This window comes from Sturnus vulgaris, chromosome 12 (genome assembly GCF_052056855.1).
Source record: "Sturnus vulgaris isolate bStuVul1 chromosome 12, bStuVul1.hap1, whole genome shotgun sequence".
In the NCBI taxonomy this organism is placed as follows: domain Eukaryota; kingdom Metazoa; phylum Chordata; class Aves; order Passeriformes; family Sturnidae; genus Sturnus; species Sturnus vulgaris.
Window position 1 is genome coordinate 2,480,967 of NC_142254.1, and position 21,718 is coordinate 2,502,684.

A 21,718-nucleotide genomic window follows, 5' to 3' on the forward strand; every position below is an offset into this window, starting at 1 on the left:
TGGCATGGCATGGCATGTAGTGCTAAAGTGTGACCAGGGATTCCCTTAACTGGCAGCTTGTCTGTTCTGGTGAAATTTCTGGCAAAAGAATAAGAAAAAAATCCTGTGCCTTGCCCACACCAAGCCCCAGCAGAGACCTGCAGCAGTCCTGGCATCACCCCTGGGGGCAATGCAGGAGCATGTACAGTAATCTGGCTCTGGGGCTGCTGGGGCTTTGTCTTTCCTGCCCTCTCTCCAAAGTCTCTCGTCCAGCACATAAACATTGCTGGCCCAAGGCCTCTCCATCAGCCAATAGCAATGTTCTCACTAGTGGTAATGGGAACAGGTCAGGCCCATAACTGCAGCCATAGGTCCTTAATGAGCAGAACCTGAAGCAAGTTCATCAGCTGTCACTACTGACATGAGTAAAGTTCAGCTTGCCAGATGTTCTCTTTATTTTTGCATGTGATGCATTCATCACCAAACTCCCAGAACACACTCTTAAGTGACAGATTGATCACCAGTAAATCACCAAGGCCAGGAACTTCTGTTTCCTCAGTGGGGCTGTAGAAGAGCACCAAACCCAGCAGCTGCTGGGCAGAAGCACATTTCACCTGAGCTGTCCCTGAGCATCAAAGCACAGAGTCTTGTGTTTGTCAGGCTCAAGAGCTCTTTACCTGGTGACCAATCCTAATTGCTCCTGCTAAATCCGAAGTGCACCAACACATTTACATAATTATTTCCAACACATTGCACAGTTTCTCTGGTGGGCCAAGCGAACTGTTACCAGCCTGGATGGCAACCCAGAGTCCCAGACTGCATTGCTGATAAATACACAGAAACCTCCTGTTCTGCTTCTTTGATGTGCTCCTGCTAATGATGCTTCATTTAGCTGGGATGAGATCCTTCAGACTGTAAATGGCATCCTCCTTTTGGGTGTTGTTCCCATGCCACTGTATTATTTGCATTTGCACTCTTTCAGAGTTTTGATTGCTCCTTTTCTTAGACCAGCTTTAATTGAAATGCTGATAAAATTTGCCCTTTTTACGCTAAATCAGGATGTTTTCAAGGTAAATGAAACCAAAGACCCACACTGTAAATTCAACAGTAATTATTCCTTGGTCTTCAAGGAGAAGTTCCTTCCCTGCCTGATTCCTAGGCTATAATCTCACAGGACAGGTAGTGCCCTAACATTTGCATCTCTTGAGATGGGGTTTATAGGCAGAAGAAAAGGGAAATTCCTGAGACAGTCAGTGTCGAGTTGTGCATAAAGATAGCTCTCTGTGCTTTTCACAAACCATTCTCTGATGGGATTGCTGCCAGTCAGACCCTTGAGTCTCCTTGCAGAGGGCTGGATACAGAGTATGGGGGAGATGAGGTCGTTTTATCCCACAGGATCTTCTGAGGGCTGGATCTCCTCACAAGTGGGTCAGTAGCTGTTTCTGATCCCGTCTGTTCTGTCTGTCTTCTGTTGACTGTCATCTGTTTGCTCCCCGCTGAGCAGCTCCCAAGTGAGCTGAAGTGACCTGCACTGCAGAAGGAGTACCATCCCCAGATGTCCCCCTGAGTCCTGATCCCTGTCTTTGTGTTGCAGTCCTTTCTCCGTGGTTCCAGCCAGGGGAACTCTGGGCGCCGGTGACACCATGCAGGTGACAGTGGAATTTCACCCGCTGACTATTGGTGACCATTCCGGGTCCCTGGCAGTGTGCTGCAACACAGGTGAGTGCTGGGCCCTGCACAGGGCACAGGACAGTTCTCCACATCACTCCCTGTTGTCACATCTTCCTCAATTCCCTCTAGATGTTCCAGCTTTCCAGCAATGTTTCCAGCAATCCCCTCCCCTGTTCCAGCTTTACCCTAAAGAAAACTAAGAACTCACTGGTGTTTAGGGGGTTGATAAAGTGGATCCCCTCTAACAGGGCTAAGATTTTTGGAATCCTGTTTTGCTGGCAGTTGCTGAGTGGAGGAAGGAGGAACCCTGATTCTCCACTATCGTGTGGCTATGCCTGGGAGAAGTTTGATTTTATTGCTGAGCAGTGCTGTATGTGAGGTGTGAGGTCTCCAGCAGACCCTCTCCAATGCAATGTATTTCTTGCACACCTCTGTCCCGTATGCTGCTTCTCCATTGGCTTGTCACAGACCCTTTTTCTATGTTGCCCTCCACACATATATTTAGTTTCTGTCTAATAACATTTTCAGGCCCTCAAGTTCCTGTTTGGTGACAAATCAGGACAAATCTTTCCTCGTCCCCATTTCCCAGGCCATTCATGCTGTTGCGGACCTCTCAGATCTATCTCCCATTTGATTTCTAGACTGAGGAATCCCATTCAATCTTCATATAGAAGCTGCTCGGTTCTTATTAATATTTCCTTTGTCTCTTTTTTATTTCATTTTAAATGCTCCAGCTTAGGTTTTGAGATCAGAACAATATAAAGTATTTCAAGACTGATGTGGCTGGACAGGGAGATGATGATGATTTTCATGGTGTTCATTTTGTAGTGGTTTGTCACATTGCAGAGCCGGGCTGGTTGTGTTTCCTTGCCCGTGTCCCCTCCTTCGGTGGGCTGTCACTTCACTTGTTCCTCTGGGCCTCTTTTTTCTGCCCACATGCCCCCAGGCATATTTGCTTGTCAGCAACAAAGGATCCAAGGGATCTGGAGAGACAGGAGACTCGTGGGGTACCCAAGGGACACCCTGGGCAAGGCAGGACTGAACAGGGCTCCTCAGCGTCACCTGAAGGACTTTGATGCAGAAATCCCAGTGATCTGAGTGGGTCACCTGAGCACATCTGACCAATCTCACTGTACCTACTGTCAGCTTGGGGCCAAATCTCTACAAACACACTCAGAAATAAGGTGTTTAGGGAGGTGCCCAGGACATCCTCACGCCGTACACACAGAGCTGTCAGGATGTGACAAATGCACTGATCCATGGAACTGCTAATACAGCTAAAAGCTGTGACACTTTCTAGTGAAACCTGTTGTTTGCTCTGCTCCTTGTGCTTCCATCAGCAAGTGAGCTGAGCAAAGACTCCTCATTGCTTTGTTCCAGGTGATAAGAGCATCCAGACAAACCTTCACGGAGAAGCTGTAGATGCCAACATTGGGTTGAGCACATATTCCATGAAGATTGGGAAGACTTTTATCAACACGTCAAACTATACAACCATGTTCATTGAGAACAGGAGTAACATCACAGCCCACTTCCAGTGGAAGACTTTTCCTACTGAGGAAGATGAGAATGAAGAGAAGAGGAGGTTGGTTTGAAAAATGCATTTCAGTCAGATACATGGCCCAAGACTAAAACTAACATATGGCCTCAGGGGGGTGTTGGTGCTTTTGAATGGTTTAGGCCAAGTAAACCATCTCTGGCACTAGGGTGTGTGTCCTAGGCTTCAGGAGCTCAGCACTTAGCATTGCAGTTCCATGTCTATTCCAACCAAGGATGGCATTTTGGGAAGGAAAGGTTGATTGCAATGACTGGATTTCCGCAAGTTCTAATTGGGCTTTTGCCTCTCTAATCTTCTTCTACATGACCTGGCAACATCCTTAAACATTTCATGACTTGCCAGCCCCTCTTTCCTCTTTCTTTTTTTTGTTTTTTTTCCCCTTAGTTCCTTCAAAAGCTGCTTGCTCATCCAGGCTGGCTGTCTTGCCTGTCAGCTCATCTTTCAGCACACAGGGACAGTCTGCTCCTGTGCCTTCAAGACTTCTTTCTTGAAGTATGTCCATCCTTCCTGGACCCCTTTGTTTTTAAGGGCTGTTTCCCAAGATACTCTCCAAACCAGTCTCTTGAACAGGCTGAAGTCTGCCCTCCAGAAGTCCAGAGTGGAAGTTTTGTTGATGCCCCTTCCTTGTTTCACCAAATATTGAGAACTCTATTATTTCATGGTCACTGCGCCCCAGAGACAGTGGTGAGCAGATGAAGTTCATTAGTTATTAGGGAATTTCCTGGTGCTATCTAGTTCCTAGACCCCAGGGAGGCAGCAGACTCCCCTGTGGAATGAATCCAGTTGATACACAGGGCTCTCAGTTCCCCTTACAGGGGAGTCACCTACTACCACTACCCTTCTTTTCTTCTTAATACTTGAGGCTGTGATCTGTCTGGCAGATGAAGAGCAACTGGGAGACTTTCCAGACAGAATTTTTTCCTTAGTGCCATCTGCCTGACCCTCTGGATCCAGGGCCTCATACCAATCCTGTCAGGGCACCTGGGGAGGTGATGGGGGTCAGGATGGAATTTTATTATCTCCCTAGCAGAGACACATTTCCATTCCCCACCGTCTCCTAGGTGTCCTCTTTCTGCCTGATCGCAAGAAGGGCAGAGCTCCTCAGACTCCAGTGAGCTTCTCTCAGGGTTGGAAGGGTGTAACTCCACCAGTTAATTTCTGTTTCATTCTCCCTAATGCTCCTCAGCCTTTGCACTTCTTCCTTGAGCTCTGCCACCAGACAGAGCAGATCATTCACCTGCTCACACTGCACTCAGGTGTCTCTTGCACTATCCTCTGATACTAACACCAGGCTCAGACCCTCCCTGCAGCCAGGGCCCTGGACAGCTGTGTCCTTCCTGGGGGGTTCTGTTTGAGTTAGTACACTCTTGCTGGCAGCAGCAATGGCTTTTAATCATTTGTAAAACATTGCTGGGGAAAAAAAAAGCAGAAAGACGAAAGAAAGAAAAAAATACATGCAATCACCTCACAACAAGCCAAAAGACACAACTCACTACACAAGGAGGGTGGGTGGCTGCTCCCTTTCTGCTCAGCCTGTTTGTGTGAGCTGCTGTGCAGAAACTGAAACAACACCGAGCAAACTGCTGTGCCAAACTGCTGTGCCAAAATAGCTATGCCAAAACTTCTGTGCCAAAACTGCTGTGTGTAAAGTGCTGTGCCAAAATGACTGTGCCAAAACTGCTATCCCAAAACTACCGTGCCCAAATTGCCGTGGCAAGCCTCTGTTTCCTTCGGGCCAGGTCTCTCGCACTCCCCAGAGCCATTTTAAATTGCCTGCAAAGGACCGGGAGATCGAATGGCTGGCAAGAGGGTCCTTTAGTGCCCTGGGTTTCTTGGTTTTCCACTGTTCTCTATCTACTTACACAGTGTCTGACTTCCATACAAGCTCTCTGTGTTAAAAGAAAATCCCATTACCTTCTCTGGCTACTTCCCTGGGCTGCTTATTTCCATTTTTCCCACTTGCCTGGACCCCAGGTGATCTATTTTCCCCTCAGAAGCAACTAGGTTTCCTCAAGGTCAACTTCCAACTGGTTTTGGTTTTGTGGGTTTTTTCCCAATTACATCTGTCTTCATGCCAGTTAGACTGTCACGAGGACATTTTGTTCTTCCTGACTTCCAGTCTTAGGGATGGTTTTAGCTCCAAAGCCACTGTCCTGCTGTCACAGAAGCTTTTGGGATCGCAGAGCAGAGAGGACTTGTTTATGAGAGGAGATAGTGCAGGATCCTTTCCCTCTCAGGACATTCTACTACCATGTACTGGGATGGGACTCAAAAAGCTCTGGATCATGAAAAGGTCTCTCCAGGAGTTCGCTGTCTCCCTCCTGCACAACCCAGTCTCACCCCCTCTCAGAGCCTCTCTTTTCATGCATATAAAACCCTGAATGTCACTGAAGGGATGCAGTGCCTGAATCCATCCATTTCCTTTGGAAGTGCTCTGGGATGCTCTTGTGAAAGACAGAGCAGGGAACGGGGGCAGGTCCAAAATGGAAGAAACAAAGAGTGATGATGCTGGTAACACATAGCTGCAACCCAGCATCGTCTCCCCTTCCCAGGAAAGTCCTGCAGTGGGTGCTCCGTGATCTTTATCTGCCTCCCCCGAGCAGCTCAGTGGTAGGAAAAGCCAGTTGAGGTGACTGGTGGATTCTCCCTCAGTTTTGGCAGAGGCTTTGAGCCAGGAGGTTCTCCTGAGGGATGCTGGCTTTCCAAAACTCTCCTGAGCTAGCAGGTGTGGAGTAAATCTACCTGCTGTGCCAGTGGACAAGTTATCCTCTGATCCATTTGGGATCCCCATGGCTTGGGGTCAGCCCTTGCTGGGGAGCTGCTGCTGCTCCTCCTCCCCAGGTGCTTTGCTCTCCTGCACTCACACTTCTCTCTGCAAGTATGTGGCTTATTAAACAACCTGCTGGCTTTGTCTCTCCCTGTGGCTGCAGGCAGTGCTATTTGCTGCAGCCACTGAAAGAGGTGCCACCGGACAACTTCATCGAGCAGGAAGATACAGAGCAGGAGGAAGGCTCTAGTGAAGATCACACTGCCCTCCTGAGCTACATGGTCCAGGAGGAGATGGAAAAGGCGCAAGAAGACCCCATGCTCTTCTTTGATGACATTTTTTCCATTGAGCCAATGGTAAGTGATCGCTGAGAACCGAATCTTCCTCCTCTTCCTCCTTCTCCTCCTTTTCCTCCTCCCACCCATCCTCCCCCGCCCCCATCCTGCCGGCTGCGGTCACTCGGCAGATCCTCAGCTGGCTCCATGTGCTGAGAGGGAAGTCATGGAGTTTCTGGTGTGGCTGCAGAGCTCGCTGCTAAAAGCATTTCTGCCCTGCAGGCTCAAGGCAAGACTGGGAGCCTGACAAAGCCGAGCTCTGCTGCCAGGGCTCGAGCTCAAGGGCACTCGGTGCGTGTCCTTGCAGTGTCCACAGGGAGCAGTTATTGTAGGCAGGGGCTCCCCCGGCACGTGGTGCGTGGGGTTTAGCACAGGCTGTTGGAGCACTGCCAGTTGACATATTGACCTGAAGCATGCGTTGGGTCACTGGGAAAAGGAGGCCAAATTCAGCCCAAGGTTCATCACAGAAATGCCAATCCCTTCCTGTAACCATGACTTGCACTATTTCTGAGTCTCCCTTCCAGTGTCATCTGTAAGCCTGGACACAAAGGTGGAAGGTTGAAATGGGCCTCTTGAATTCTCTTGCACACAGGGACAGAAAACTTTTTCTTTTCTGTTTATGCAAGCAAACCCCCCAAGTCCTCCCATCAACCAGAGCCTTGATTCTGAGTATTGGTATTGTGAGAGATGAGGAATGCCTGGTGGCTGCACAGTGCAAAATCCCTTCTCATCTTGGAGTAAAACCTAGAAAAATCCTAACTTCTGCTTTCTTTCAAAACAGGTTAAACTAATATTTTTATTTCCAAGGAAGGGTTCTCTTCTTGAGAAGAGCCACCAGTGCACAATGGCAATTGCATACCACTGTAGCTGACAGCAGCATGATGTGACCAAGAGCCTGTGTCAGAGCAGTAGGAATGTTGTGGAGAGTGGGAGCTGATCAGCTGAGCATTAAGAGCTTCCAGCAGTGTGTTGAGCTGGGGTTTGAAGTGTTTCCTAGGGCTCCTTGTGTTGTTCACTCATCACTAATGCTCTAAATAAAGGCTTACGGGACTGTGGTTGAAAACAAGAAATGCGAAGTTTGAAGATTAATGCTTTGCTGTCTTTTTCTGATTTAGGAGGGAGAGATCAAGCCAAAATGTTCGGCCGAAATCAAGGTGACCTTTAAACCCCTAGAAGCACTAGAGTATCTAAGTGTGGCTTACTGCAGCATCTCAGGTACAGCTCCTTTCCCCTGCTTCTCTCACCCACAGTGAAGCCATGGTGCAAGGCCGAGCCCGCTGGGCTCCCCTGTAGCTGTTGGGAAGAGTCCCTGGTCAGCAGGGCAGTGCTGGCACATCCTCACTGTCCCTGCAGCTTCCATGGAGTCTCTCGTGCAAGGCCAGGGCTCAGAACACCTGTGTCTGGGTTACTGATCCCACAACAACGCAGGCAGTGCAGGGAAAAGTTTTCATGCTGTGACTTTGCCAGCATTTCCACAAAGGCCAAAGAGCTAGAGAGCAGAACAGCTTTAGTGAACCAGCACTAAGTCCCTCTAGACCACTGACCTCCAGGATGGCTCCAGGTGACATGGATCCATCATCAGAGGGAAGGAGCTGAGTTAGAAATGTGCTCCCTGACCCTGGATCACATCCCACTGCCCAGACACCACCAGACCAGAGGTGGCTGAGCCCCACTGAGCCCAGGGTGTTTGTAGAAGGACCACCCTTGGCCAGCAGCTCCTTCTGTCCCTGTGTGGGAATTGTCCCCTGGCAGCTCTGGCTGTGGAAATAGAACACAGTGCTGAGTGTCAGAAGTTGAGGACTTTGGCAACAAAATCCTGTGCTACTGGGCCAGGTAGTTTGGCAATTGCCAAACTCTTTATGAGCTTTGTGCCTTCGGCGAATGGATTTCAAATCTCCTCTAAGTGCATGGGAAGGAAACCATAGAATCATAGTATGTTAAAGGTGGAATGGACCTTAAAGATCGTCTAGTGCCAAGGCCTGCCATGGGCAGGGACACCTCCCACTAGACCAGGTAGCTCCAAGCCCCATCCAGCCTGGCTTTGAACACTTCAGGGCTGGAACCTCCACAACTCCCCTGGGAACCTGCTCCAGTGTCTCACCAACCACACAGTAAAAAAATGTGTTCTATTATCTAACCTAAATTTTCTTTCTTTCCATTTTACTCATGACTTCTTGGCCTGTCACTACAAGACATCAGAGATGTTTCAAACTCAGCAAACTGGTGGCTAAAATTGGAAAGCAGCCCAAGGAATGGGTTAGAAATTGGAAGTCAGCCCCAAGGGATATCTCCTGAGAGACGAGAAGGGTCCATATCTTCTCCTGCAGCATCAGGAGTTGGTTGCATCCATCTCAGAGTCAGGGACTGGCATTGAGGCAGCCTTGAAAATACAGTATAACAGAGGGAATTTTTGTACTGAAATGGACATCTCTCCGCAGGCCGTGAGAGCAGGCTGCCCCTGCGCCTCAGAGGGCAAGGCCAAGGACCCTTGGTTGAACTCAGCTGTCGTGCACTGAACCTTGGGAACATTTTTGTCAACACCACCTACGTCTATGAGGTGAGCAGCAGGGCTTGGGATGGATCCTGATGGCTCCTGAGGCAGCAGCAAGCCTGGTGGACCTGTGGAATTCCTGCCAACCTGGGCAGTTGTGAGCAGGGGATATTTGACGTTCTGGTCAAATCTGGGGGGTCACAAAGGTGTGTCTGTTGTTCATGAAACGCCAATCCCTGCTTTTGGGCAGCCTTCCTTGGGGATCAGCTGGGAGGCTTCCTGCAAAAGCGTTTGACACATGAAAGCAACACTGGGTCAAAAAGCTGCTTGTTCAGAGGCTTTTGTGGCAGCTCCAGACACAAGGCACCTTTGTACTGAGCTCTTCAGATGCAGCTGGAACAAACTGGCCACGTTTGACCTTCAGTCCATGGCAAACAATTTTCAGTCAAGTGTCTCCTGCTTATTCCTGGAAGTCACAGGAAAGCCATCCAGCTTCCTGGCTCAGTGCTGGCCCTTACAAAGGCCTTGGGAGTTCTTCCCCTTGCTGACCAGTCCCTCACTTCAGCCTTGGTGCATCTCTGACTGTAGAAAGAGAAGACTGTCCCTGGGAATAAAGCAAAGGATTTTTCTACCTATTTGCCTCCCCCTCAATAGTGTCAAGTTTGCAAGAGAAAAAAAAACAGCAACTGAAAGAGCTTAAAAATGAGGCACTACATCATGCCAGACACTTTCAAGAGCCTGGATGTGGAAAGACATGCTGAGTTTTCTTACCAAAAGATGGTGCTGTCTATGCATATGGATGCTCATGCCTCATTATCAATGTATTGTTTTCATGATATGGGAAAAGGTGAATAAATTGATGGTACTGCTGGAGCTGTGCTAGCTGGGGCAGCAGCAGCTCTGTGGTGATTCACTGTGCAGCTGCAATCACCCCACATTGCTCTCAGGGCCAGGTCTGAATGAGCTTGGTGATGCTGACCAGAGGTGGACTGCTCTGTGTCCATGGGATAACCCCAGGGTGATTCCAGTTATGTGGAGTTACCACTGCTTTGCATGAAAACCCAAAGGCAGAACTTGTCCTGTTGTATTTTTTTGACTTCTGCCATTCAGCAGCACAAAGCATCTTCTGCCTTTCCTGGGTGTTAGTTGCATCATTAGACAATAACTCGCACCAAGGGAAGATTCCACATGTATTTCCATTTTATTTTCTTGCTGCTGCAGGTGACACTGATGAACCATGGAGCTATTGATGCTCCCTTCACCTATATCCAGACAACCGCAAACGTGGGCTACTGCTTCAAATTTGCACCTGAGGAGGGCATCATTGCACCAGGTGGGATCCAGACCATCCAGATCTCCTTCAATGCCACCGTAGCAGGGAGGTTTGAGGAAGAATTCCAGTTCTCCGTGGCTGGATCTCCTACGTCTGCAATCCTGACAATCAAGTAAGGGCTCTGGGAACTTGGTGGGCACATCTGCAGCTGTCTCTGCGACATCCCCCACCTGCCTCGTTTTGGGGTTGAGCAGAAAAAAAAAAGGTGTTGCCTGAGGCCTTAATCTCTGCTCTGATCCTGGCATTGCCTTCATGTGGGGGTGCGTGCTGCCATGTGTCGTACCTGGGAGCTGGAATGACTCCTCCCTGCAGGAATCTCCCTCTGCCTTGGGCCGTGGCAGGCAGTGGGATGGATCAGCTTTGGGCAGTAGCTGCTCTGGGATGTCCCACCTGAACACCCAGCAAGGCCCCGAGGGCGTTGGAGATGGGCCAGCCTGGGTGATTCGGCACCAGCAGCAGTGATTTTTAAAACTTCCCTTAAGAATCCATCCCAAACGGGCAGCAGCAGCCTCACCTCACCTGTCATGGCCATGCTGTGGGGGGCAGGCTGTGCTCCCAACTCCTGTGCAGAGAGTGCTCTGGTGCCTCCTTTCTACAGCCAGGAAAGGGCTGATCCCATGGGCATTATCCTGTAGGCTGGTACCATTGCAAGAGATAATCCTGGCCCAGCAAAAGGGAGAAGGGGTGATAGCAGGGGAGGCAGAGCTCAGTCTCAGGACCACAGCAGCACGAGGGCTTGTCCCTGCTAGCCTGAGCCATGTGCTGGTAGCATGATGTAGTGTAAGCAGGAAAGCTGATGCTGGCTGCTCTGGAGCTTTGGAGCTACCTGCTGCAGTTGGGAGGCCCTGACTCAAGGCAGTAAAGAAATGAAAGCAATCTGCAGTCGATTATACCAATAATATAAGGGAGATGGATAAAAAAGAACAAGAAAGTTATTGCTTAGCAAGAGAAAAGCGGTGAGTAGGTCTGTCCATAGTAGAGAAACAATTATGCTGGCTTTGTTTTTGGAGGAGAAGTACTGCTTTTCTATTTTGGGAATCGAGAGGGAACCTTTCACCATCAAATAATTGATTCTCCTCTGTCCCTCCCCCAAACTGGTCATGGGATGTTATTGCATAAGCAGCTTTGTCCTTGAGCAAGGGCAGGTGTCTCTTGTTGAGATGTGTAGAGCAGAGCCAGTGGCAGTCCTGTAAACACAACAGAAGGCACGGTTCACTGGTCCCTGATTTTTAACCAAAAGGCAGAGTAGGCATTGATTGGCATCAAGCATGAAATAAACTCGTGAGTGTTGTGCAGCTTCAAGTGCTCATTTCAGCGGATGTTGGTGACTTTTGGAGTCTGCTGAGATCAAGGACAGTGAGGTGGTGTGGTAGATTCAGGACATGCATGTCCTATTGCTCTTGGCTGTGCCAGCTGGTGCACTGGTGACAAGCTGGTCCTGTCCTGAACTGGTGCACCTCACTGGGTTCCTCTGAGAACGGCCTGTGCTTTTGGAGCCCAGAGCACGCTTGCTAAAAACAAAAAGTAGCTGAGAAAACAGGCAAAGGATGGGTCTTGGCATGGAAATCTGAGGGAAGGTTTCTTGGGTCTTGAAGGCAGTCCAAGGACAAAGACAAAACTGGGTTGAGGGCACAGGGTTAAATATGGGATGAAAGAGGCAGGTCTGAGGGTCAAGGTCCAATGGGGACAGGGAAAATTGGTGCAGAGGAGCGACAGCCAAGCAGGGGAACCAAAAGAATAACAGGGGTGGAGCACTGCAGCAAATCAGAGCCAACAGAGATCAGGAAAGGGGAGAACATTCTAGGAGGAATACAAATAAGGTGAACAGGGGCTGAATAGGGGTGGAACAACTGTACAAACCGATAGAACTTAAGACATTAACATGTGCCTGCAAAGGCCTATGGGAGGGAGGAACTTCTCACCATAAGCTTAGAGTGCTGTTTCTCCTTGCCTTCTTCTGCCCCTCCAGAGCTGGTGTTCCAGCCCCAGGGGCAGACTCTTGAGCCTCCATACTTTCCTCTAGAATTCACCTGTTGACTGTGTAGAACTGTTGCTGCTGTTTTCAGAGAATGCTTGGGTTTTCATGTCTCAAAACTCTGTAATGATTGTGTGGGTCAAAATCTCCTGAGAAAGCTCCTCCATGGAACAGCAGTTGCAGCTAAGAAGTAGCAAAGCAGGAAAGGCTGGTTACAGAAGTTTGTAGGGACACTTTGTCACAATCCACTGTTAATACAGGCGGGAGTCCTGCTGCTTCATGTGATCTCAGGGGTGCAGAAGACACAACAGGGGACAACAACCAGTTTACTCAAAACAGTGCACTTTTATTGAGTGCCAACTACTCAGTGTTTGCAATAGAGGGGGGAAATATAAAAGGAAACAAAGTAAAGGGAGAGAGAGAGAAAGAGGGGAATGGGGGAACAGCTACCAACAGATGAGACGCATCCTCGTGGTCCGGCCAATAGACGTGTCTTCTGCAGGGACTTCTCAAAAATCCTCTTCAGACAGTCACTTTTTATAGTCTTTTTCCAAAGGGAGTGGTGTCTGGCCAAGAGGTGGGGAGATTTGTGGGCCATTGTGAGGTGCTCTGAGAAGCAGGTGCAGGCATACAGAACATGCAGTTTTCAGTTAGAGCCTGCTCAAAAGCATTGTACCGTGGACAGCACACACACAAACAATCACTTGGCAAGCATCCACCTCGACCAGGCCAGAACTCCTGTCCAGAAGCGGGTGGGAGTCCTCGGGGCCTTAGCCTCTGCCCTTGCGACAGTCGTGAGGCGTATGAGGGAAAAATTCCAGACCAACTCTTACACACCTTTATGTGCATCACATTACAGATGGGGAAACTAAGGCATGGAGCCATGTCTGAGTGTGTTTTCAGGGTCCTTCATGGGACTACCAACAACTCGGGGACTTTTCCTGCCTGCCCTGTGGCCAAAGCCCCATCAGTGGCTGTTGGTTGCATGCCACTGGGCTTTATCTGCCTCCTGTCCACATGGACACTGTGCTGAGCACGTGGCGTTGTGTTGATTTGAAACCCACAGTGCCCCTGACCAGGTTTTATGCCCCAAGCCACGATAGCCAGACACTTTGCAATTCCCTTTAACCAATTCATTTCCTCCTCTGTCCTACTCATCGCAGGGGATGTGTCTGTGAACCAACTTTACACTTCAATGTCAATGAGCTCGACTTCGGTGACATTTCCTTTGGTGAGTGTTCCCTGGGCTTGGACACAGCATGAGGGATCTGTGCATTCCAAAATGGACCATTTGAACATGAAAGCATCCATCACTCATGTTCTGCCACAGCAGCCTCTTCAGGGTGTGAACTCCAGGGCTGCTGGTGCCATTGTGAGATCAAAGAGTACCAAGGAATAGAAAGGGAGTATTTTCTGGTGTCTCTGTCCTGGTTTAAAAGACAGCTGTCTGCCAAGGAAGGCGGGAATCTTCCTGGAATAGAAAGATGACCCCCTCCCTCCCAATTATTGTACCTGTTATGAATGGTTTTCTATTTTTCCAATTAAACAAACAACAAAGATTAAAAGTAACAACAAATGTTTAATAGTAACAATTATAAATGAATACAATCAGAAGTATTAAAGATGATTACAAAAATTATTGAAACTAAATACTATCCAAGTAAAGTATTATAGTTGTATAATTTGGGATGGATAAAATTTGAGAGTAAGTGTTTTAGTATAATTGAGGTTCGTATAAAGCATAAGCAAAACCCACCGGGGGTACGGGGAGGGGCCTGCCCTTCCTGTCGTACCAAAGCATTTGGGCTAACAATCCCACTTATATACTATAGGCTACAAAAGTTTCTAGGAAGCTCCTCCTAGTTTCTATTCCTAAAATCTACGTAACTATACTGCACGGCGCATGCTCTACTAATGGGTTAGGGGGTCTCTCATCCTTTTAAGGGTCTTATTTCCGGTGAAGGCTCATCATCTTCATCAGTGACCGAGGTGTGACCTGCAGGTAGCGCAGGCGCCCTGTGTGACTGAGCAGATGTTTTCCATAACATGACTCTAATTAAGTCCCATGCTTGGAATCATTCCATTTTTGCCAGCTTCAAGGTTGAAGCTGTATTTCTAGATGCTGCTTATCAGACCTCCGTCCTTCTACTATTCTTATCTGACTTTCTTCTAACCTTCTTCTTTGACTCCCAACATTTGGAAGATGTCTTTTATCCTGTCTCACCCATCTCCCCCCGCTTTCACTCGGTAACAATAGTCTTCTATTGATCTAAATACAATTTTGCTAATATAGTTACAATTTAATTAGCACGAATCACATTTATCACATACCTTTGAAATTACAGGACTTCCAGGCAAAAATATTGGAAAATGAATGACAGTTCTTTACTAGAATATATCAGGACAGCACAGACAACAAGGCAATAAGAGAAGTTTCCAACCCAAGTACTGTTTTTGCCCATTGGAGTAGTTATGATCACAGGCAGGAGGATCCGTGGGCTCTGGCAGGGCAGTGATCTCCTCCCAGCTGGCACTGAGAGGGAGGGAGGGAAAGAGGGGAGGGATAAAGAAGGAAGGCAGGAAGGCAGGCAGGCAGGAAGGAAGGCAGGCAGGAAGGCAGGAAGGAAGGCAGGAAGGCAGGCAGGAAGGCAGGCAGGAAGGCAGGCAGGAAGGCAGGAAGGAAGGCAGGAAGGCAGGAAGGAAGGCAGGCAGGAAGGAAGGCAGGAAGGCAGGAAGGCAGGAAGGCAGGAAGGAAGGAAGGAAGGAAGGAAGGAAGGAAGGAAGGAAGGAAGGAAGGAAGGAAGGAAGGAAGGAAGGAAGGAAGGAAGGAAGGAAGGAAGGAAGGAAGGAAGGAAGGAAGGAAGGAAGGAAGGAAGGAAGGTTGGTTTGATCATGGTGCTGAGCTGCAGCCTAGTGAAGTGCCGGGGCCAAGCACACAACCTCCCGCAGCACCACACAGCTAAGCTTCCCCATTCCCGAGCAGAAGGAAGGAAGGGTCCGCTCCCTGCAAAACCTCAGGTCCGGACTTCACAACCACTCACGACATCACGCCACAACTCCTAAAAAACCCCGAATGGAAAAGCCCACCCCCACAGCCCAAACCCCCCAAAACCCGTATCACCCTTCCCAGACTAAGAGGAGAATTCACTACAAAGCCTAAACCCGTAACAATGATGTTCATGAACTTTTTAAGAAAAGTAATTGCCTTTCCTGAGCTGCTTCATCCCCACCCTGCATCACCAATGAGGCACTTGTTAAGTTGCCTTTTAAATAAATGAAACAAGAAAGGCAACAGTTAGACATATGATTCTATATTAGGAGATTCATTTGGCTTAATCCCATTTCATTCCTAAGGTCTCTTCAGCTGAAGGCAACTGTTGTGTTTTTGCTTTTTTTTTTAACTGTAGATTGTTGTCTGCATGTGGTGACCTCAGTCTCATTTGAGGTTTTGACATCTGTGTTTGTCCTTCTTGTGCCTTTCTTGCCTCCCTGCTGGAGCTGGCAGTGATCATTTTTGATAGGCATGGAGAAGGCCTAGACTGTGCCTGCAGTTGTTTTTTCCCCCCATCTGTGTTCAAATGACACTTGGTGAGCAGGCCCAGGGAGAAGTCTCCTCCACACAGAGTTGGCCAGCCAAGACAGATGTCCACTGCAGAGCAGGTTGTGGCTGGTGTCCAGGCTCTGCAGGACATCCCCACTGTCGGGGCGTGCACTGGATGCTAAAGTGCCGCTACCTTCCTGAAAAGTGCCTTTAGTAGAACGCAATCAGGCAGGCACACGAACATGCACTAAGTCCACACAGCCACAACTAGCAGAAAGGAGCTGATGGAGAAAAGACAAGAGGGGTCTTCTGCATGGAGTTCTGATGGAGGTTTATTGTGGCCACACACTAAAGGGGTCCAGGAGCAGTAGAGCCAGAACAAAGGAGATTCAACGCTTAAGGCAAGAAGGGACAGACTAGAACACGAGGGTCCAATGGGCTGAGAACACAGGGACAGTACAAAGCTGGGGCAAAGGGCAACAACCAATAAGGAAACGGGGGTGGAACACTGTGGAAAATTTGAGGCAATGGCTAAACAGGGAAAGGAGAACTTCCCAGAACTGGGGAGGGCATTAGGGATGACATAACTGGGGTACATTAACATAGAGGAGCAAAGAACTGTGGGGAGAAACCCTTTTTGTCGTCCTGAGTTAAATGCCCTTTAGGCATGCCTGTCCTTCCAGGGCATGGAGATTGGTATCTCCCTGGCAGGCCCCTGGGCCTCCACACCGCACCATACGTGGCTCTATCTCTGGCTTTCCAGTATGGAAAGCAAATCTCAGAGCTAAAGCAGAATAAAACCTTGCAGGCAGCAATCACAGTGAACAGCATGGGTATGATGTCCCTGTTTGTTGGGTGAGATGGGACATGGCTCCTGATTGCTAATCTCGAAGCAAGGCTCACGTTTGCCTCCAGCTGAGTGGGCTCTGAGCCGTCACGTGCTTTGTCTGTTTGGCCCAAACCAAGAGATACCTTAAGGATCCTGCAGAGAGAAACTGCAGTAGGGTGCTTTGCATCACGTTCTAGTTCCTGATTCCATCCTCGTTCTTTTGCTGTAGCTTTTCTCAATGACAACTCGCTGTTTATATCTCTTGAAAATGGTGGGAGTGTTGGCAGACTTAACAGGGAATTTTACAGCTTGAATTTTCAGAGTAAATGCTCGGTCTGGGTGCATACTCATCAGTGACAAATAACTCATGCTGGTTTGGGGCAGGTGAGGGAGCTCCTCTCCATCAGAAAGAGAGAAGCTTGCAGTGTTCAGCAGGGCTAAGACTGGGCATTTTCAAGACTGCAGTCTGCAATCAGTGTCAAAGAGAACTAAGTGACAATTAATTTCTCATGCAGCTTCTTTGGTGAGCTGTGGTTCAGATAATAAGGAGCTAAACCCCAATCACACTTTTATCCTAGCAGGATATTCCCACCAAGAGTCGTGACATAACTGGTGCCTAAATGGATATTTGTGTCCTTTTCCTAGGCTTTCCCTCCACCAAGACCTGCCGCCTCACTAACCCCTCCCCAGTGCCCCTGAGCTTCAAGCTCCGCATGTCTGACGACGGCACGCAGCCTGCTGTTAGTAGCTTTGACCAAATACGCAACGACAGCGACCCATCCTGGACAGAAGGAATTCATTTTTATGTGGAGCCAAGGGAGTTTACAATGAATCCCAAACAAGGGACCATCCCTCCCCAGGGACACCAGGATATCGAGGTATGGGAAGAGTCCAGCAATACGTGCTTCAGCACCAGGGCTGAAGCTTCACTGCAGTGTGGGAGGGCTTTAGCTCTGCTGCCAGCTTTGAGCATTGTGTGAGGAAGAGATCTGCACTGGCCTGAGGCCTCTGTTAGCTGCCTTACTCGGGATATTCCTCAAGGAGCATTGTTTGGTTTCCAAAACCATATGCCGAGATCACATACCATATAGTCAAGTACTGAAGCCATTCTTGGGGTTTTGAGAGTAATTTCTTTGATTGCAAATGGGCAGAGGAAGGATGAGGACAGAGGGTGGCAGCTAGAGAGATGCCATTGTATAAAGCAGTTTCCTTTTGTTCTTGGTTTGGCTTCTGCTGTCCTGGGGAGCAGAATGATTTGTGTTCCCTGCAGGGATCTCCAGAAGAGACAAAACATTCTGCAGCTACGAACTGCCCAGCACTTGCTGGGCCACCCTTTGCCCTCAGCTTCCTGCTGTAAAGCTCATTCTGTGCAAGTCAGCAGATTTCCTCTGCATTTACGTCATTGTAGTCAGATGAAAAATTGGCGCCTTAATTTGAATACAGTGGTGTGGAAAGCTTTAGTCTAATGTTTTCATTTAGCTGACCCTGATAGCAAGGTGTGTTGATCAAATCTGGTATTGCCAGAAAGCTTTTGTTACTCTCACAGACTGTGCTCTACACATGGACCAGCAGAAGAATTAAGGCCAAATCCTCCCTTTCCTTATCATGCAACAAGAACTGGAGAATATCACATGTGGGTAATGAGCTTTTTAAAGGAAGAATTCACTGCTCTTCTCTTCCACCAGGTGACCCTGTGTTCCAACACCGTGATGGAATTCTACCGGAGAATGCTGGTGGACCTGGAGGGTTTTGGCAGTGGAGTGGCATCACTGACCATTGCAGCCAGGTACCAGCACTTCCCTGGCCTCCCCCAGCACACTGCCTTGACCAGGGTTTGCTGGCTCAGCTCCCATGGAGAAGTGTTGTTTAATGGCCTCATGTTCTGCCCAGCTGCATGTGAGAACAGCAGTGCTTGGAAAGCAGCCTGTGGTGAAAAGCACCGCTGCTCACAGCCCAGCACGGTCCTGGGCCTTTTTCTAAAGGGACCAGGAATGATATAATTTCTTGGCCTGGTTTTTGGTGCTTGAGGTGCAACAAATTTCCCGAGGGCCTCCTCTCCTTCTTCCTGCAAGAGGTGGAGTTGTGCTGGCTTGCAACCACCCTGCATTGCTTTGGGACACACCAAGCAGCTGCTGAGAGTCAGGGTCTGCTTCTGTTCATGAGGGCACGTGACAGCGGGGAAGTGGCTCACAGCAAGAGTGGTGAGGGCAAGATCTTACGAGGGATAAACAGCCCTTGATGTGGCAGGCCAGCTCTCGTTTTTCTCCTTCCCTCTGCTTCCCATGTTGAAGCTTTAATGTTCTCAGACTTAAACCAAAACTTGTTCTTGCTGCAGCCAAATTCTATCTTGCTATGCCACTGTGAGCATCAGTTTATGACAAGAGGGATGCAGTTCCCTGGTGCTCTTCCCTCTCCCAGGCAGAGCCATCCAGTCAGTGCCTGGGCTGCAGTTTCGTTAAGCAGGTGCAACTGGGGACAGGCAGTGCATGGACCTGTGAAGGACTGAGAGAGCTGTAGGAACTGGGAGGGGGTGATCACCCACTCTGTAGGGCAGGTGGTGTGCCGAGCCCTCCAAGGCTGGGGCAAACAGCTGAGTTCTCAGGCAGGGCAACAGTGCCATGGGAGAGACGGGAGTCATTTCTACTGACACACTAGTTGTGTGTTCCTTGAGCCTTAGTGAGCACTGATCCTTTTTGGGAAGGCTCCCTCAGAGCTCATGGATCACTGGGACTGTTACAGGAGTCCTTGCAAGCCTTCTTGGGTAAAGGAGGGGCTGAGGCAGCTGTGGGACAAAGTGCTCTGCCTAGGGCACTTGGCAGCCTCTGGCTGCTGCCTCTCAGGGTTTGCCCCTCCTTGACAAGACATGTTTGAGTGGGAAGACTTTGAAGGCAATTGATCACTGTAGGGCTGTTAAATGTCTGTTTGACAGTGACAAATGTATTATGCTCCATTTCACAATCTTCGGGGGTAAACGTTCTCCGTTCCCTCAGTATCTCTGATTCTCTTGGGTCATCTCTGCCCAGATGTCTCGTTCCTGAGCTGCGAGTGTACCCCCACATGCTGCTGTACGATGAGTGCCGCCCGAAGGTGCCATATGAGAGGAAGTTCCTCGTTGTGAATGACACCGACCTTCCTGGCTGCTACGGGCTTGTTCCCCAGGTTTGGCATCGCATCCACCTCCTCGTCGCAAAGATGACTGAGGAGATTATTAGGGGGAAAAAGGGTTTGGATAAGACCTTGCTGGTTTCAGTCTTAAAGATCTGCTGAGAACAGGATCCTACATGAATGCAAACTTTAGGATGAAGTTTAACCTCCTGAAGAAACAGTTTATGTTCTAGTCTGCAGGGAGTTTTCTTGTGGGAGATCTTAGAGGGTTGTGAAAAGCTGCTGCCAGCCCAGACACCAATGCCTGTGCTGGCAGCCTCCTTGCAGGTGCCCTGAGAATGCTAAGGCTACAATTCTTGCATCTTCTTTGTGCCTTTTACCTTTGTCCTGGGGATTTTTAAAAATGTGTGTCAGTTGCTGTTATGGTGGATGTTAAGGAGTTTGTAAAGTTTCTTCAGAGGTCTCTCTGAAATTGCATTTGATTCTGTCCCTTCTAGAAACGCATGGAGGACACTCCTGTGTTCTACTCCAGCCCCCAGCCCTGTGGGATTGTCCAGCCTCACAGCATTGCAGAGATTCCAGTTGTACTCGAAGTCCAAACATTGGGCGAGCATCGCACCAGTGTTGTTATCGGCGTGTTCGGGGATGAGAGAAACCCACGGGTGAGTGCGAGGGGAGATGTGTGCCTTTGTGCAACTCGTCCTGCCAGGGTGCAAAGTGTACAGGGATTCTTCTGGGGAAAACAGGCACAGGCTGCTGTGGAGGCCAGAAGGGATTGGTGGTGTAAACAGCTCATGCCTTACAGCTGGTAATCTCAGTGTCTGACACAGAATGTAGTTCATCTAAGCTGGAATTGAGGGTCATTTTAATTGACTAACCTTTAAAATGCTATTAACTTTGGAAACATCTGTTTTAAAATGTCTTCTCCTCTCTCTGAGCACAAAAGAGGATGTGAAAGACTTCTGGGAACCTTGAGCTTCCTGTAAAAGAAGGGAAAGCTGGCAGTTGAAGAGTAGTTGCAAGGATTTAAACGTGTATTACTACATATGGAAATGATGATGCCAAATTCCCTGGATGACACCAAACATCTGAACCTGGGCCATTGTGGCACTGCATGTAAATCAGTCAACAGGAAGGACAGGCAGTGCCGGCTGTGCCAGGGAATCTGAAGTTTGACAAAACAGTTGCTTTCAGGCTGCTTACCTTAAAGAGGAGGGTTTCTCCCCACCACAATAACCAGTTGTTTAACTGTAGCCTGCTCTTAACCAGAGATTTCTTGCAAAGCTTTTACCTTGGGATCAATAATTTGTAGCTTGAAAGTTTCTCTTACCTTAATCCTTTTTAATTTAGAGATGAGTATGCCATTTTTTTTCCCCAAAAGCCCAGCATTTCAGCTGGAGAGTGGTAGCTGTCCCTAAAGAAATAACTTGAGAGGGGTTGAGCTGTTTAAGTTTTTTTTAGGTTTCCGTGTTGTGGTTTGTTTTGGTTGTTAAAAAAATCTTTCTCACCTGCTTCCTGGAATAGAGTGTAGTATTACAGAGCACTGGACGGCTGGCAGACATCTACCCAGTTCCAAGGCTGATAGAGTTTGGCAGGATCCCAGCACTACAGCCTAAATCACAAACTTTTACCCTCTTCAATGAAGGTCTTCTCTCTACGGACTTCAGGATAGAGACAGTAAGTATCTGGGGGGCTGTTTTCCAGGGAAATGGACTGGTCAGAAGCAGCCATGACTTGGTTTTTATATGCAACATTTCCGTATCACCCTGCGTGAGAGGAGGCAAGATACTCCAATATTCCATCTGAGCGAGGCAAGAAGAGCCTGGCTCTGGAGGTTTTATCTGGGGCACCCCTCAGTGAAATCAGGTGCAGAGATGTTGGAGCAGAAATTAGTCTGGATTGTGTTGACAAGTTCTCCCTTAATTTTAGGGAAGGTCTTTAGCTGTGTGTGTCACATTTTTTCGAGCTCTGAGATCAGGAGAAACCTGTGGTCCTGTGCTCCCCAGAGAGCATGGATTTCCCTGTGGTTTCCCTGTTCCATCTACGTTTGCTTTGTGCCAAACTGCTGTTAATACTAGAGAGCCGAGTGCGAGGTGTGTCCTCAGGCTGCTCGTGAGGAGGCAATTTTCACATC

At 48.7% G+C, this 21,718-nt stretch overlaps 1 protein-coding gene across 1 annotated transcript in view; it reads left to right on the top strand.

Annotated features, from left to right (window-relative positions):
* The window catches only part of LOC148222332 (axonemal central pair apparatus protein HYDIN-like), a 69,526-nt gene that overhangs the window by 5,127 nt on the left and 42,681 nt on the right, over window positions 1-21,718 (top strand). The window contains exons 5-15 of the mRNA XM_088172248.1: window positions 1,574-1,702; window positions 3,041-3,235; window positions 6,139-6,331; window positions 7,426-7,525; window positions 8,749-8,867; window positions 10,023-10,246; window positions 13,273-13,340; window positions 17,125-17,357; window positions 18,165-18,265; window positions 19,503-19,638; window positions 20,082-20,246. Coding sequence (XP_088028374.1) covers window positions 1,574-1,702; window positions 3,041-3,235; window positions 6,139-6,331; window positions 7,426-7,525; window positions 8,749-8,867; window positions 10,023-10,246; window positions 13,273-13,340; window positions 17,125-17,357; window positions 18,165-18,265; window positions 19,503-19,638; window positions 20,082-20,246 — 1,663 coding nt within the window. The remainder of the gene's footprint in view (window positions 1-1,573; window positions 1,703-3,040; window positions 3,236-6,138; window positions 6,332-7,425; window positions 7,526-8,748; window positions 8,868-10,022; window positions 10,247-13,272; window positions 13,341-17,124; window positions 17,358-18,164; window positions 18,266-19,502; window positions 19,639-20,081; window positions 20,247-21,718) is intronic.